We start from the raw sequence: 14,527 nt of genomic DNA on the forward strand, positions 1-14,527 counted from the left end.
TTGGACAAACATAAGTAAATTAAGCATCAGCTTTCGTGACAGAAGTTGATATTAACATTTATCAATGTCAAAGTTTAGTGTTCAGAAGTTATTTTTAAAATTATGGTTTACGTATAGACTACAAAACATTGTCTAATTTTTCACTAAATTCATATAGGTTAATTTCAAAACAGAGCCTTTAGAAACACTCAGTGGTTGTAACAAAATAACTAACGACATATGTACAAAGCCTTGAGAAACACTCAGTGGCTGTAACAAAATAACTAACGACATATGTACAAAGCCTTGAGAAACACTCAGTGGCTGTAACAAAATAACTAACGACATATGTACAAAGCCTTGAGAAACACTCAGCAGCTTTACAATTTAACAAATAGCTATTAGAGAGAGCATTTACAAACGCTTATATTCAAACAAGGTCTGCAAGAAACACTTGACTTGACCTCACAGAGTCCTAAAAATACTGTCTAAATACTATTTAACTGATACGCAGATATGTAAGCTGAAGTTGCTGATTTAAAACATGACAATGAATGAATAAATATTCATAAAGGTATTTTGTACACAGATGTAGATTTCACAACTTTGTTTTAGATCTATCCAAAATGTTCTATAAACATTATTTTCTTTGCATTTATTTTGGTAGATATTGTGAAATATCTATAAATTCTGTTTCGCGGAAAATAATAAAGAAAATAGTTACCTTATCTTTGCGTACTTCATTATATGGTATTCGTAGTAAAATAATAGTAAAAGATTTTCCCACGCTCTTTCTGAACATACGGAGCTCGTAACGTGACCCTCGGAAACCCAAACAGGTCCTAGTGGAGACGCTGACAAGCCTTTTATACCTCCCGCGGAATTCTGCAGAATTCTGCGCTGGGCAGGGAAAATTATGCCGTTCGCTGGGTAGCAACCGCAAGGAAAATTCTGCAAACGCGCGCTTTCAGGGGCAACCGTACTCTGCTACCGATATCAACAAAGCTAATTAGTATTGTTGAGATAGTGAAAGTATATGCCTAGAATGAACCACTGGATTTTTGTTTTTGAATGGTATGTCTTGCCGGCTTCCCTAGAACAAGATGAAAAAAAATTCAGCACAGCTACTCAAGCAAGCGAAGTATATACAACCACAATTTACTTTTTAAAAATGTACGGGTTCAAACGTATGTGACAACGATCAACGCAAACATCATGTTTCAAGACCATAGTTTCAACTGGGTCTATAGAATTGCCCTTCATATATACGAAAATAGAACAACATAAAGCATTAAAAGTACTACAGTGACTTTCCTCTTATATTCACACCTCGCTGTAGATATCTGGTCTGTTGTGTTGGTGTAGGAAGTCAGGGCGTATTCGGTATCTAAAACATGGAGTTCGCTTAAAACGCGAAGAAACGGCAGACATAGGTAGTTTTAATATTAACTAGCAAAATTGAGCGAGGTTGTATTGAACCCTAATTGACTGATATCAACAATAAGAAACAGAAATGCAATATTATTCAAATGTATATCTACTTTTCCTTAAAACGGGGTGGAAAAGGTCAGAAACCCTAAACGGAAAACTCCATATGTCTATCTTTTAACATGATGTACCTTCTGCCTCTGTTAATTTCAAATTTCAGGACTTATGATTTAATACCTATACCTATGATTTAATTTTGACCACGCTCGATAGCTTGATATGTGAGCTGTACACAGAATTTCAGTATAGAAAAATGCAGAATTTTTTTTAAAGCTACGTTAAAAATCCAAATCGCACACACACACACACACACACACACACACACACACACACACATAAAGGACCACAGCATAGAGAAAAATAAACGGAGAAACTGTCTGCTGAAATTTAAACCGTTTGGGATTTTGGAAAAAATAATCCGACACGGGCTTTGCCCAATTAACAAGTGTTGTTGTGTGTCTGAAAAGATGAGCAATAATAATCTCAATAATTAGAATAAAGCCCTATTATCTCCATCTATCTCAATAATCAGATTAAAAAATCTCAGTCCATCTCAACAATTAGATTACAGCCCTATTCTCTCCGTCTATCTAAAAAAGATTAAAATATATCAGTGTCATCTCAATAATTAGAATAAAGCCCTAATATCTCAGTATATCTCAATAATCCGATTAAATTATGTCATTTTCAAAAAGAATATTCAAGACTCTGATATATCAGTACAGCTGAGTAAGTAGATTATAACCCGTAACAGTTCAGTCAATCTTAGTAAGTAAATTAAAACACCTAACATCTAATGGCAGATCATTAAGCAAATTAAGCCCCACATATATCTGTCCATCTCATTAACTACGCTATAACCCCTTGTAGCTCAGCCCGTCTTAGTAAGTAAATTACAACTCCCTAAAATCTCATTCATCCCAGTGTTTTAAGCAGATACATGTAATATTGGCTATATAGAAAACGTCAGAATTGAAATCGAGATTAAACCATTGAAGCCAGGCGTTGCCTTTGATTGTTTGAAGGGAAACTTTTGCTTTCGTCTTGCTTTTTGGCGGGGGTTGGGGGTTTAACGCCGTTTCTCAGCGCAATATATACTATACACGGTGGCTTCTATATCTAATGCAGGAAGAACCTGGAACAACACCGGTAAGAAACACTGGCTCGCGGGAAGCTACTGGGTGCTTTCTCAGAGACCCACACTGGCCGCGCCTGAGACTAGAAGCTAGGCAGAAATAAGTAAGATGGCAGAGATCGATAAAGGCGGGTGTTTTAGACCACTAGGCCACCAGGTGTCCCCGGTAAATAAAGTAGACGACATAAAATGGAGATTGAAATAAATGCTCGTTGAGCTGAATAAATAGCATCGAATATTTCAAATTTCGGCAAAATATGCAAGTTCTAAGTAGATATGTTAACGCATGCGACTACCTAGGCGTCAAAAGACTCGGGTGAGGGGACGGTATCGTATGTGGGAGTAATCATGACAGCCGAGTTACAAGAGTGTAAAATAAATATATACACTGATTTTACTGAACATAACATGTCATGCGAACGCAGTCGAAGCAGTCTAGAAATACGAATGACTCATATCTCACGAGTGTCATCCTGACAGACAAAAATGAACGAAACAAAAACAAAATAATCGCATGGCTCATATACTTAAAGCAGCACACGTCATTTTCGGGTTCAATCGGAAGTGACAAAGGTCAACGCAAACATTAAGTTTCAAGACCATAGTTTCAACTGTGTCTATATAACTGCTCTTCATATATGGTATAACGGTACCAATTGCGCAAGTCCAGGTGGGCGGAGCTTAAGGTGTATGGAACATTGTATTCAGAATTAAAGAACAAAACTAGCTGTGATTGGTGCATTATGTAAGACTTGTACTTTCTGTTTGGCTTAAAAAAAAGTTGAGCCTCTTGGCAACATGTGAGTTTGTGTTAATTTCTATCTAGATCATATTTTGTATTTTTTATGATTTTTTTAAAATATGGTACACATGACTGAAAATGTGCTTGTTGTGACTAGATAACTGTTACCCCTGTCTAGTTCCAGTAGAGTTATCTCTCTTAAATGCAATGGAGTACCTGGTTATGTCATTGTCAAATTGACAATCTAGCATTGTTCTATATGACAGCGTGTGACATGCATGCCCAAGTAGGACAGAAAGTATATTTATTTCACAAAACATTAGCATTGAGGTATATGGAAAAACAATTGGTACCGTGATACCATATATGAAAAAAGAACAACATAAAGCATTAAAAGTACTAGTGTGAGGTTCCTCTTATATTCACACCTCGTTTTAGATATCTGGTCTGTTGTGTTGGTGTGGGAAGTCAGGGCACATTCGCTATCAAAAACATGGAGTTCGCTTAAAACTCGAAGAAACGGCTGACATAGGTAGCTTTAAATAGAAACTAACAAAATTGAGCGAGGTTGTATTGAACCCTAACTGACCGATATCAACAATAAGAAACCGAAGCTGAAGTGTAATATTATTCAAATGCATATCTACTTATCCTTAAAACGGGATGGAAAAGGTCAGAATCCCTAAATGGAAAACTCCATATGTCTATCTTCTAACATGATGTACCTTCCGCCTCTGTTAATTTCAAATTTCAGGACTTAATACAAAAATGTATATGATCCCTATGATTTAATTTTGACAACGCTCGATAGCTTCATAGGTCAGCTGTACACGGAATTTCAGTATAGAAAAAACGCAGTTCTATGTATCTACGTTCCGAGGAGTTGTTAGAGTATTTTGCCAAAGTAATTATCATGGATGAATTAATCTAAACCCGATATGTTTAAATACTAATTTTAACGTGTATTTACCTGCGAACATTTCAAACAAAATTCCATATATGATTTTTTCAGTAAATTTTGATACATGAAGTAGCGATGAGCGTATACAAACGGCTACCTACTAGAGATTTCATCAAACACTATTTAAGTTTTTGTTCCCAGCTTTACTTTTACCTGGACATAATACAAAGAGAATTTAGAAATAAACGTGAAAACTATAGATTTGTGCGTCACCAGCTTGCCATCAGATTCAACATCCTCTTAGCGGTTTTTTTGCAAGTATTAAAGTCCTGAAACGGTTTAAAGATACTCGTACCCCGATGAGAGAATGTCTTTAAACAGGGAAGTCTTAAAACGGTTTAAATATAATCACATTCTGATATGAGAAAGTGTTGCAACAGAAAGTCTTAAAACGGTAAACAGCGGTTAAATATATATATATATATAAATATATATATAAATAAATAAATAAATATATATATATATATATATATATATATATATATATATATATATATATATATATATATATATATATATATATATATATATATGTGTGTGTGTGTGTGTGTGTGTGTGTGTGTGTCTGTGTGTGTGTCTGTGTGTTTGCGTGTGTGTGTCACGTTTTCTCAACCCCAAATAGTAAATTATGTATAAACTAAGGTATTATTAGAAGCCATGATTAGATGTCTAAACGTAGGCTAGAGTTGATCTCTTACGCAAGGTTACTGTCACCAGAGAAAAGACCCGACATCTTGACTCGGCACAGGCGTTAGATCGAGCGAATTCCCACCTATGTGCTACAGCTTAGTCCTAAGAGCAGAGGAACCCGCGAGGGACCGGGATGTGTTCTCATTTCGTCCCCAAGTGGACAGACAACGAGAATTACATTGTCTGCTAAATTTGGTTGGAATGGGTCAAAGCAACACCCTATAGGAATCGAGATAGAGGGTGTGATAACAAGTTCGATCCGAATCATAACTTCTACCTAGCAAGCGAAAATTTTGTCTCGCCTAGGAAGATTGGTGAGTAATATAGGGTTACACCGAGGAAGCCACTCGTAATTAATGGTGAAGGAAGAATCCAGGAAAACGCCGAGAAGAACCACCGACCCACGAGAAGCTACTGGCAAGCTTTCTCACATACCCACATTGACTCGAACCCACACAGACAAAGATGAGATGGCAGTGATCCGTAACGGAGAGCGATTCAGACCACTCGGCCACTCGGGGCCCCCTATTTCGATGTGAATGAATGCGGGACCGAAGAAATGTAATGGCCTTTATCTGATTATAGGCTGGATGTAGTGTGAGGTAAGAGGGCTAACGAGAATATTGTACCGTTCTTGTGTTTTCACAGGTAGCGTTTGTGGGGACAAAACTTCCGGTTCAGTCAAGTCCCGAGTCTCCTAGATGCAAGACGGCAATGAGACTAGCAGAGCAGACGGAGTCGACAAATATAGTCGGCGGAGAGAGTCGAGAAGGAGGTGAAAAAGCAGTAGAGGATGAAAAATTAGAGAAGGAGGAGGAGCATAAAGAAGTCGAGGAGGAGAAGAAATATGTAAAATGTCGGGAGGAAGAGGGGAAGGAATTGGAAGAATAGGGGAGAATAATATACAGATGAGTAGAATACAAGGATAAGTGGAAAGCTGTCTTATATTACTAATCAGATGATGCAATAGACTATCACAGGGTCGAGCAGAATGAGAGTACTTGGGAAATTTTAAGCACATGACTACTGAATTGTGATTAACGTTGAATTTCACTTTTTTCTATATTCAATAATTTCACTGTCGGCATTGCTGGCTGGGGGCTCAGAGCTTTACATATATCTTCCACTAAGTTAAGTTCCATCCAAAATAGAGCCTGGGTGGGACTTCTATAATAATTTTAAAATAATATTGGGAGCACCCCTCCACAACCATAGCACATTTACCACAGTGGCGGCATAACAACCCGTCACGCCAATATATATATATATATATATATATATATATATATATATATATATATATATATATATATATATATACATATATATATACATATATATATATATATATATATATATATATATATATATAGATAGATAGATAGATAGATAGATAGATAGATAGATAGATAGATAGATAGAAAGACAGAGAGAGAGAGAGAGAGAGAGAGAGAGAGAGATAGATGTGTGTGTGTCTGTGTGTGTGTGTTGCTTATAGGGTCACAGGCTTTTGATATTGTGGTGCCTTTTTGCGAAAATGTACGACAAACCTTGACGTTAAAGATGGCGACCTGTTACTACTCTTTGGGTTTTAATTTTCAACAATTTTTTTAAATTTCGTTTTAAATTTGTTTCCATATCACTGAGACATAATAGCGAAAGATTCATTTAAATATTCTGACTTAAATAAAATATTCAAATTTTCTGAGAATGTGATTAATAGTATTCATTTTTAACTGTTTTAATCCAAACAAAAAAGCTGCATTTTCTTAGTTCTTTTTTTTTTAAATTCGAACGAATTGTGTTAATTTAATCAATTTGCATTAAAGACAGATTAAAATTAATATAAGGGGGTCCATGAATGCCTCAGCGTGTTTGGAATTTTGGTATAATATACAAACAAAAAATCAAATGGTGATATGTGAAAGCAACCTAAGTGTCAGAATGATTCTCGGAAAGAGATGGGTCTTGTGAGTGATTAGAAGTTTTTCATTACCGTGATATCAAATATACGTGCGAAAAAGAACAAGACGGGATAAAACGAAAAGGAAAAATTTAAATAAGTTGATGGCAAATTCAAAAATGATTCAGATAGGGCTGACGACCAGCTCTCCTTTCAAACATAGTTATATCTATAACATGTTCATTACTCTTTGTGCACTTGGTCTTTAAACCTGACACAAACAGGAATCACCACTTGACTGATTCATGCATCATATATCCTCGTATGTGTAGTCCTGACTAAAGAGAAATTAGTACAACACGGCCCCAAGCATAATACACACTCAATATGACATGACCCTATAGTGTCCGTTTCGAATTCCTTTCAACGTGCATGAGCAAATCCGTAACACTTTGCGGGCTGTAAAACAGATCTTTTTAGCTTATTAACAATCGTTCAACTGTTAGGAAAGGTCGAGACCTACTGGCCAGGAAAATATGTCCGTTAAATTTAAACATAGGTACCTTTTGCGTTCACCGTGAAGGGTTTCTATGATGTGATAAATGTAATTATAATTACAAACTCTGCTTGAGCAATGAGCAATCAACAAAAAAAAAACAATGAATGCTATCCACGATATTAGATTCCTATCGGGTATTGATGTCATGACGGCATGCGGTATCTTCGCTGCTATGACAGAATTAGTGTGACCTAAGTCTTACCTGGTTTATCGGGGCGTTTAGAAAAGATTACCTGTTGAGAATTGGTTCTGATGAAATGTATTTATATATCTGCTTACTAAGACTGATGTCCCTTAGTGAAAGCTCGGAGGGTTTTCAGTGCAGAATTACATTATTCTTATCCATCAAATTTATACAAAATATTATTTAGGCAAAAAATCAGCAACCGGTTATGTTTTAATTTACAGTTAGCATTATCGTTTCTAAAACATATCGAAAATCTGCATTATTTAGACACGTAACTGTCAAAATTCCTTCTAAACAGAGACTTTCTGAATGAGCTCTTAATTTTCTAACATCTCAATTCTCAAAGTCAAAATATTGTGATGTGTAAATTCATATATATTCAAGATGTCCAATTCAATACTCTACCACTTAAATGAACTAGAAAGTTCGGCAATTCTGACAATATATGCGTTTTTGGAAGATGTTGAGAGAACAGTTTGTAAAGCTGAATACTGAGCTATCCTGTAACCGTGTGAAACACAGGAGACAATTATATGGTACTAACACAAACAAATACACCGAATATATATATATATATATATATATATATATATATATATGTGTGTGTGTGTGTGTGTGTGTGTGTGTGTGTGTGTGTGTAGAAAAAGGAATTTTAAGTGCATATATATTAGTGTCATATGAAACTCCAATGTACTCATACAATGTTGCGACTCACGTTTTCTATTACCACTCATCGTCCTCAGAATAGACAATTGTTTCGTATTAAGTCGATGCATGTCCCCGTCGTAAAGCCACAAAAACAGTATATACAGTGGTCCACAAGTTCTACTCATAACAAGATGGAAAAGTTCTACTCATAACAAGATGGAAGTCGAAATCAATATTTTATATTTTCCCCTACTGTGACCTTGACGTGTTGGTACTGAATCTTGTTTTGGTACGCAGCAAAACCTTCCACCCATAATATACATGGGCAAAGGTTCATAAAATTGCTCCAACAGTTGCAAAATTAAGGTCAGGTAGACTATAACGATTACCATCCATCACCAATAACGATCAAGCTCACAAAACAAATGAAATATACTTATCAATAGTAATAGTAATGAAGCATTAACACCACGAAGTAACTCATGACTAAACAAATTAATATGACATACGCTGACTCAATAAGGAAACCCTTACCACAGCGGTGTCAAATTTTTAGGCTTATGTTAGTTCCTTAAACAAAAACTTTGCAAAGTATCATTTTATGGGCGATCAATTGGTACAGAGATATTCAAGGACTCTTCAAAGACTGTATGACTTCCTTATGTGGTATTTTTTAAGAGAGGAAGCAAGCAAGTATTGTATAGAGGGTTAAATTACTGTGGTGAGTAATGGTACCGCTTTTGGTTAGACAGTCTGCTGCGAACTGTATAATAAATCAGAGTTGTTGCATACAATGGCGGAGAAAGTGAAGTAGTCAAAAAACCATGTTTTGTTTTAAACAATTTTCATTTTGAGAAACTTGGCCTAATGCAATTATACATTTAAGCGTGTGGGAATTCAGGATAAAGATTAAGCTTTTTAGAGCACTCTCTCAGATACAGCAATTACAGGTTACTGCATTTGTATGGAAAATCATATAAGAAATTTTTTGGATGGATATTGCACGACCTGTGAGAGTACAGTATCCATCACACAAAACGAGTTCATATTTTGCCATGCAAATGCAGTAATATTTATATCATATAGTTTTTTGCTTATGGTTCTAAAGACATAACATCAAGAAAGAAAGTAATTGAATGCATGATGTATTCCACAATAAATACGCAAGTGCAGATTCATCAATACACAACAATATTAATGCGTAGAAAACTCCGTCCAGCAAAATTTGAAATTATTTCGCGCGCCGGACTACACTTTCAAAATGAATTGTCGATTTGGTCGTCATAAATTGAAATTTAGAGTCATATTGTGAACGAATGCCCAATGCAGTCGTGTTTCATATGATATTGGATGAATGTATTTTGTTTGTTTGTTTGTTTGATTGGCGATGTTTCGTCTACTCAATTTCATTGATTATGAGCCTGGATTTATAAGCTGGACCTAGATTTCTAACGTTGCGTCATTCTTGCATCATATAATGGGTCTATCGGGGGTACATACTTTTTAAATGTTAGATAAGCAGCCAGGCTTCAGGTCCATATGAAATCAAAAAGAAAATTATCACTTGTGTGTCCTGCTTCATGCGCATACTTCAAAGTTTGTCAGGTTTTAGAACAGTTTTCTGGTACATATACAAATCCTGGATATGCTAAAAGGTTTAGAAATTATCTTTAGATTAATCTTATTTGTAGACCAGTCACAAGTAAGATAATTATATGTGTAGACCACTCACATGTAAATTGCAAAGTGTATGTAGACCACTTACAACTAATTTAATTGTGTACTTTACTCATGTAATCTTGTAATGAAGCCCAGAGTCTTGTGATAATCAGGTTATGATATGATTCAATGCAATGACCATAGTGATTTTTACTTGGCTTGCTTCCTTTCTTGTGTTTTTTTTGTGCTTGAAACACATTTATTCTGGACTGGGAACATGAGTAGCTGTGAACTGGGAGTTTGATACTGCACTGCATGACATTTTGTTACTTCACAGATTGACAAGTTTTCCGAGACCCATGAACTTTCGGTGCTTGGGTGGCTATAGGAGAGTAGGTGGCTATCACCAAGACACAAATTAAAGACGCGATTAATCTATGGGGTACCACCATTACATTGAAAGAGTATAGTTGGAAGGCTAATCAGGTGAAGCCTTTGACTTTATTAGTAACAATACATGTGGCAGTTAGAGTAATGCATTATATAAGGGTAGAGCATACATTTTTAAGGTGTCCCTATTTTACAGTTTTCAGAGTAATGCTGATGGACTTTACATCTACTATGACGTAAATTATACTTCAATTTCCTCTCCTTTCCTTCATGTAAGTGTAGCAGCAAAATGTTTTTGTAATCCCTTTTATACAGAGGTTCCGATTAACCATTTATCATTTTTCATAAAAACAAAAAACTACATATATCACGCTCTCTTTTTTCTGTTAAGACAAAGAGCCAAAATTGGCCAGACAGGTGAATTCTCATTCAATTGTAAAGATTTAAGTTACTGCAGCGGAGTTATTAAATATGCGCTGTATCGCATTGCTAATTTTGAAAATCTGAATAGTTTGCCTTGATTTTCCTCTGTTTCCCTCATATATTATCCTAAAAATCTGTAGTGCACGCAATATTCCACACACTAGACACAAAGATATTTATTTATCTGTTTAATCTTTCACACAGTTTTGATACTTAATATTATCATGTTAACATTACCCTTTAGATTAACTAGTAACATATATGTAATCTTTATTATTCTTGAAGAGAGTAAGCAGTATTGAAAGACTGATGCTAGAATGACTGACACTGCTTATATTTAAAAATCTACTGCGTTAAAGAAGAGAAACGTACCAGCATTCTATAAAATAGTGTCCCAAATGGATTTAATTCTCGAAACACGACATGCATATGTCACGCAAAATATCAAATATTATTATAATAATTATGGTAAAGTTCACCCATGCAATTATACTTACAACGTCCGAGGTAGAAATGAATAATGAGAGTAAAAGTAATGGATGTTGTCCACGATATACTATTCATCCTTGACAATAACATCACCGCAGACGACACCGTATCCTGTTGGACTGGATAAAACTCTTAAACAACACTTGGCTAAGTTAACAAAGAACTACTTTTGATAAAACTGAATCGCTACACTATCCAGCTACACATTGTAACCTAAATAGCTGGAGACATTGAATCTAGTTCTAACATAGGGATCATATGTGAAATATGACCATCTTTATGTGTAAGAGAATGTACAGGTATCTGAGTAACTGTTCTACCAAAACGTTTTGCCTGCCGATATTTTCTACACCTGTGCCATACAACAGGCATACATTTTTAATACGAATATGTTAATGAGGGCAATTTAATGCATTAGAAAATAGAAATATACAATCGTTTCATATAATTATTGTATTATCACATTTAATCAATGTATGTCATATGAACATAACAATAAGTTATTTAAATATGTCATACGGATAACTATTAACTTCCATCGGTTCTAATTTGGAAAACGTTCTATGGTAGACAACGGTTCTATGAAATAAAGAGCTCCAACGAAGTATGTAATGACTGTGAGGAGATTTCTAATTCATGATATTCTTGGAAATGTATGTCCTGGAAATATGGCAAATGTTGCTATTACTATTACAATGATATGTTACACGGAAATCTTCTTCTTACATAGCTTGTGGAGAGACGAATGAAACATTATGTAAGTACTAGCATTTTCATTTGTTTACAATGTTAAATTCAACTGGGAGTGTTTTGACAACGTTTAAAGAACGCAGGCCTGACATGGCACATTTCTGGTTGTTGCCAGCCTTGCGGATGCTCTTGAGATACTTTGGAGTTTTGTAGCCAGTGATGTGTATTGCCTGAGTGTCTGGAATGGTGTTTTCTGCTATAATTCATGCAAAATAACATAGTGGATATATCATATATGTGGCTTCCTAAATTTTCAGGCCAGCATCATTAATCTAGCTAAAAGTAACTAATTCGTTTAAGACGAAATTTTTAAACTAGATATTTGTAGGTATATTTAAAGAAGCTGACCTGAAAATTTACTAAGCTACAAATATGATAAAAGTCGTCATTCCGTGTGCAGTGTCTAGCATCATATCAAATAGTTCAACTTCGTGCGCGTATGTGTCTGTCTCGCACAAAAATCTTTTGTTTGGTGTGTTATCAAGGTTGGAGACCTTAAGTCACCTAATGAGTAAATGCATTTGTGTCATTTACTTGTCATTTATTGCCTACTTTGAATTGTGCCTTTATTTTGCTAACAAAATGCTCGAATTTTGACTTTAATAGCAACAATAAAATTGACCTACACTGCTTTTGATTATTAACTCTACTGTTTTTGAGAAAAGACAAGAACCAGCAGCCTGTGGAATATTATCCTATATATGTTTGATTCTGAAACTGCAACATGCATATATTTAAGACCTACTATCAAAGCACATGTTTATGTTTCCCCTGTAATTATACTTACAACTTCCAAAGTGACAATCAACATTGAGCATAATAACAATGAATTCTCCCCATGACATAAAATTAATCTTTGACAATAATAAAATCACAGCAGATGACATCGTATCCTGTATGACTGGATCAAACTCGTACATATCATCTGGCTACGTTACAAAGAAACTAATGTTGATAAAACTGAATCAGGTGAAATTCCGGTTGTGCAACTCAGCACCAGTAAATCCTATCTGTTTCAGTGAACCAGGAATTTAACATACAGTTTGTATAAACCTAATTTACCCATACAATGTAGTCTTGTTGATTAGTCGCAACACTATCCATCAATATTACTGTATTACTTTACAAACTTAGTTATTTCCATTGTAACCATAAATATTTGGACACATTGGATGTAGTTCTAACCTAGGGACAGTATGTGTAATTTGACATCTCCATGCGTAAGATAATTTACAAGTATCTTTGTTCCATGTGTGCCTAAATGTTTTACCTGCAACTGTTTTCAACTCATGTGCCTTACTACATTTATACATTTTTATATAATGTAATAGTCTTAAGTGTCAAATAATGGAATGCATTTGAACTCAATTTACAGCTTAAAGCCGTGGCTCCAAATTTTTAACTTAAATTTGACCACTGATCATGTACACAAAATCTCTGTACTTAGTATTTTAAAAAATAATAGACTGCGCATATTTTACCACAAAGTAACTTTCAAACAAACTAATAAACAATAATAATACTCTTATAAAGGAAAGACACCGGTGAACACGAGAGTGAAGTTGCATAGAACATACATTTCACTGTTTCCCATCCACGTAATCAATCCAAATTAGATATCTTCTGTTTCATACTCATTGTTGTTGAAATAATGAAGGTCTGTGCCAAGAATGAACTACTGGATTTCTGTTTTGAATGACATGTTATGCTGGCTTTCCCAGGACATAGTAAAAAAAAAAAACTTAACACAGCTACTTAAGCAAGGGAAGTACGTCGTAAAGAACTAGACCTTACCTATTACGGGTGCAATCGTAAGTGATAACGGTCTACGTAAACATCTGTTTTCAAGACCATAGTTTCAACCGTGTGTATAGAATTGCACTTTATATAAATGATGAAAACAAAAACGAACAACACGGAGAATGAAAGGTGATTGTGTATGGATCCTCTGAAATTTACCACCTCGTTTTTTATATCTGGTCTGTGCGTTGGTGTGGGAGGTCAGAGCGTACTTGGTGTTGAAAACATGGGGTTATAACAAACCGCGCTGAAGTGGGCAGACATAGGTCACTTTAAATAGAGGCTAGCAAAGTTAAGCGACGTATTATCGAACCTTAACTGACTGATATGGACAACAGAATAGAAGCAGAATTGTAGCATTATTTTTTAAAAATGCATTACTACTTATCAGTAAAACATGGTGAAAAGAGTCAAAAACCATGAATGGAAAAGTCCATATATGCGTCATTCAACAAACTCTACTTTCTGCCTCTGGTCATTTCGAATGTCCGGACTTATTACAAACATGTATGGGATCACTATGATTTACTTTTGACCGAAGTACAACTGTCCAAGGACAATATACCAATTATCGATAGCTTGATAGGTCGGCTGCATGTGCAATTTCAGTGGATACAATGCAGCTTGATGTATCTACAAATCCTAGAGTTCCTAAAGTATTTTGCTAAATTAATTATCATTGATGGATAAATCAAACCATGATATATTTAACAACTAATTTGTA

The 14,527-nt window shown here is 35.2% G+C and overlaps 1 protein-coding gene across 1 annotated transcript in view; it reads right to left on the reverse strand.

Annotated features, from left to right (window-relative positions):
• The window catches only part of LOC149796565 (receptor-type tyrosine-protein phosphatase alpha-like), an 84,621-nt gene extending 73,262 nt beyond the window's left edge, over positions 1-11,359 (reverse strand). The window contains exon 1 of the mRNA XM_089961260.1: positions 11,262-11,359. Within this exon, the coding sequence (XP_089817386.1) occupies positions 11,262-11,343 (82 nt within the window). The 5' untranslated portion in view covers positions 11,344-11,359. The remainder of the gene's footprint in view (positions 1-11,261) is intronic.
• Between the last annotated feature and the right edge of the window lie 3,168 nt (positions 11,360-14,527).

This window comes from Sinohyriopsis cumingii, chromosome 6, assembly GCF_028554795.1.
Source record: "Sinohyriopsis cumingii isolate HCF-2022 chromosome 6, ASM2855479v2, whole genome shotgun sequence".
Lineage (NCBI taxonomy): Eukaryota > Metazoa > Mollusca > Bivalvia > Unionida > Unionidae > Sinohyriopsis > Sinohyriopsis cumingii.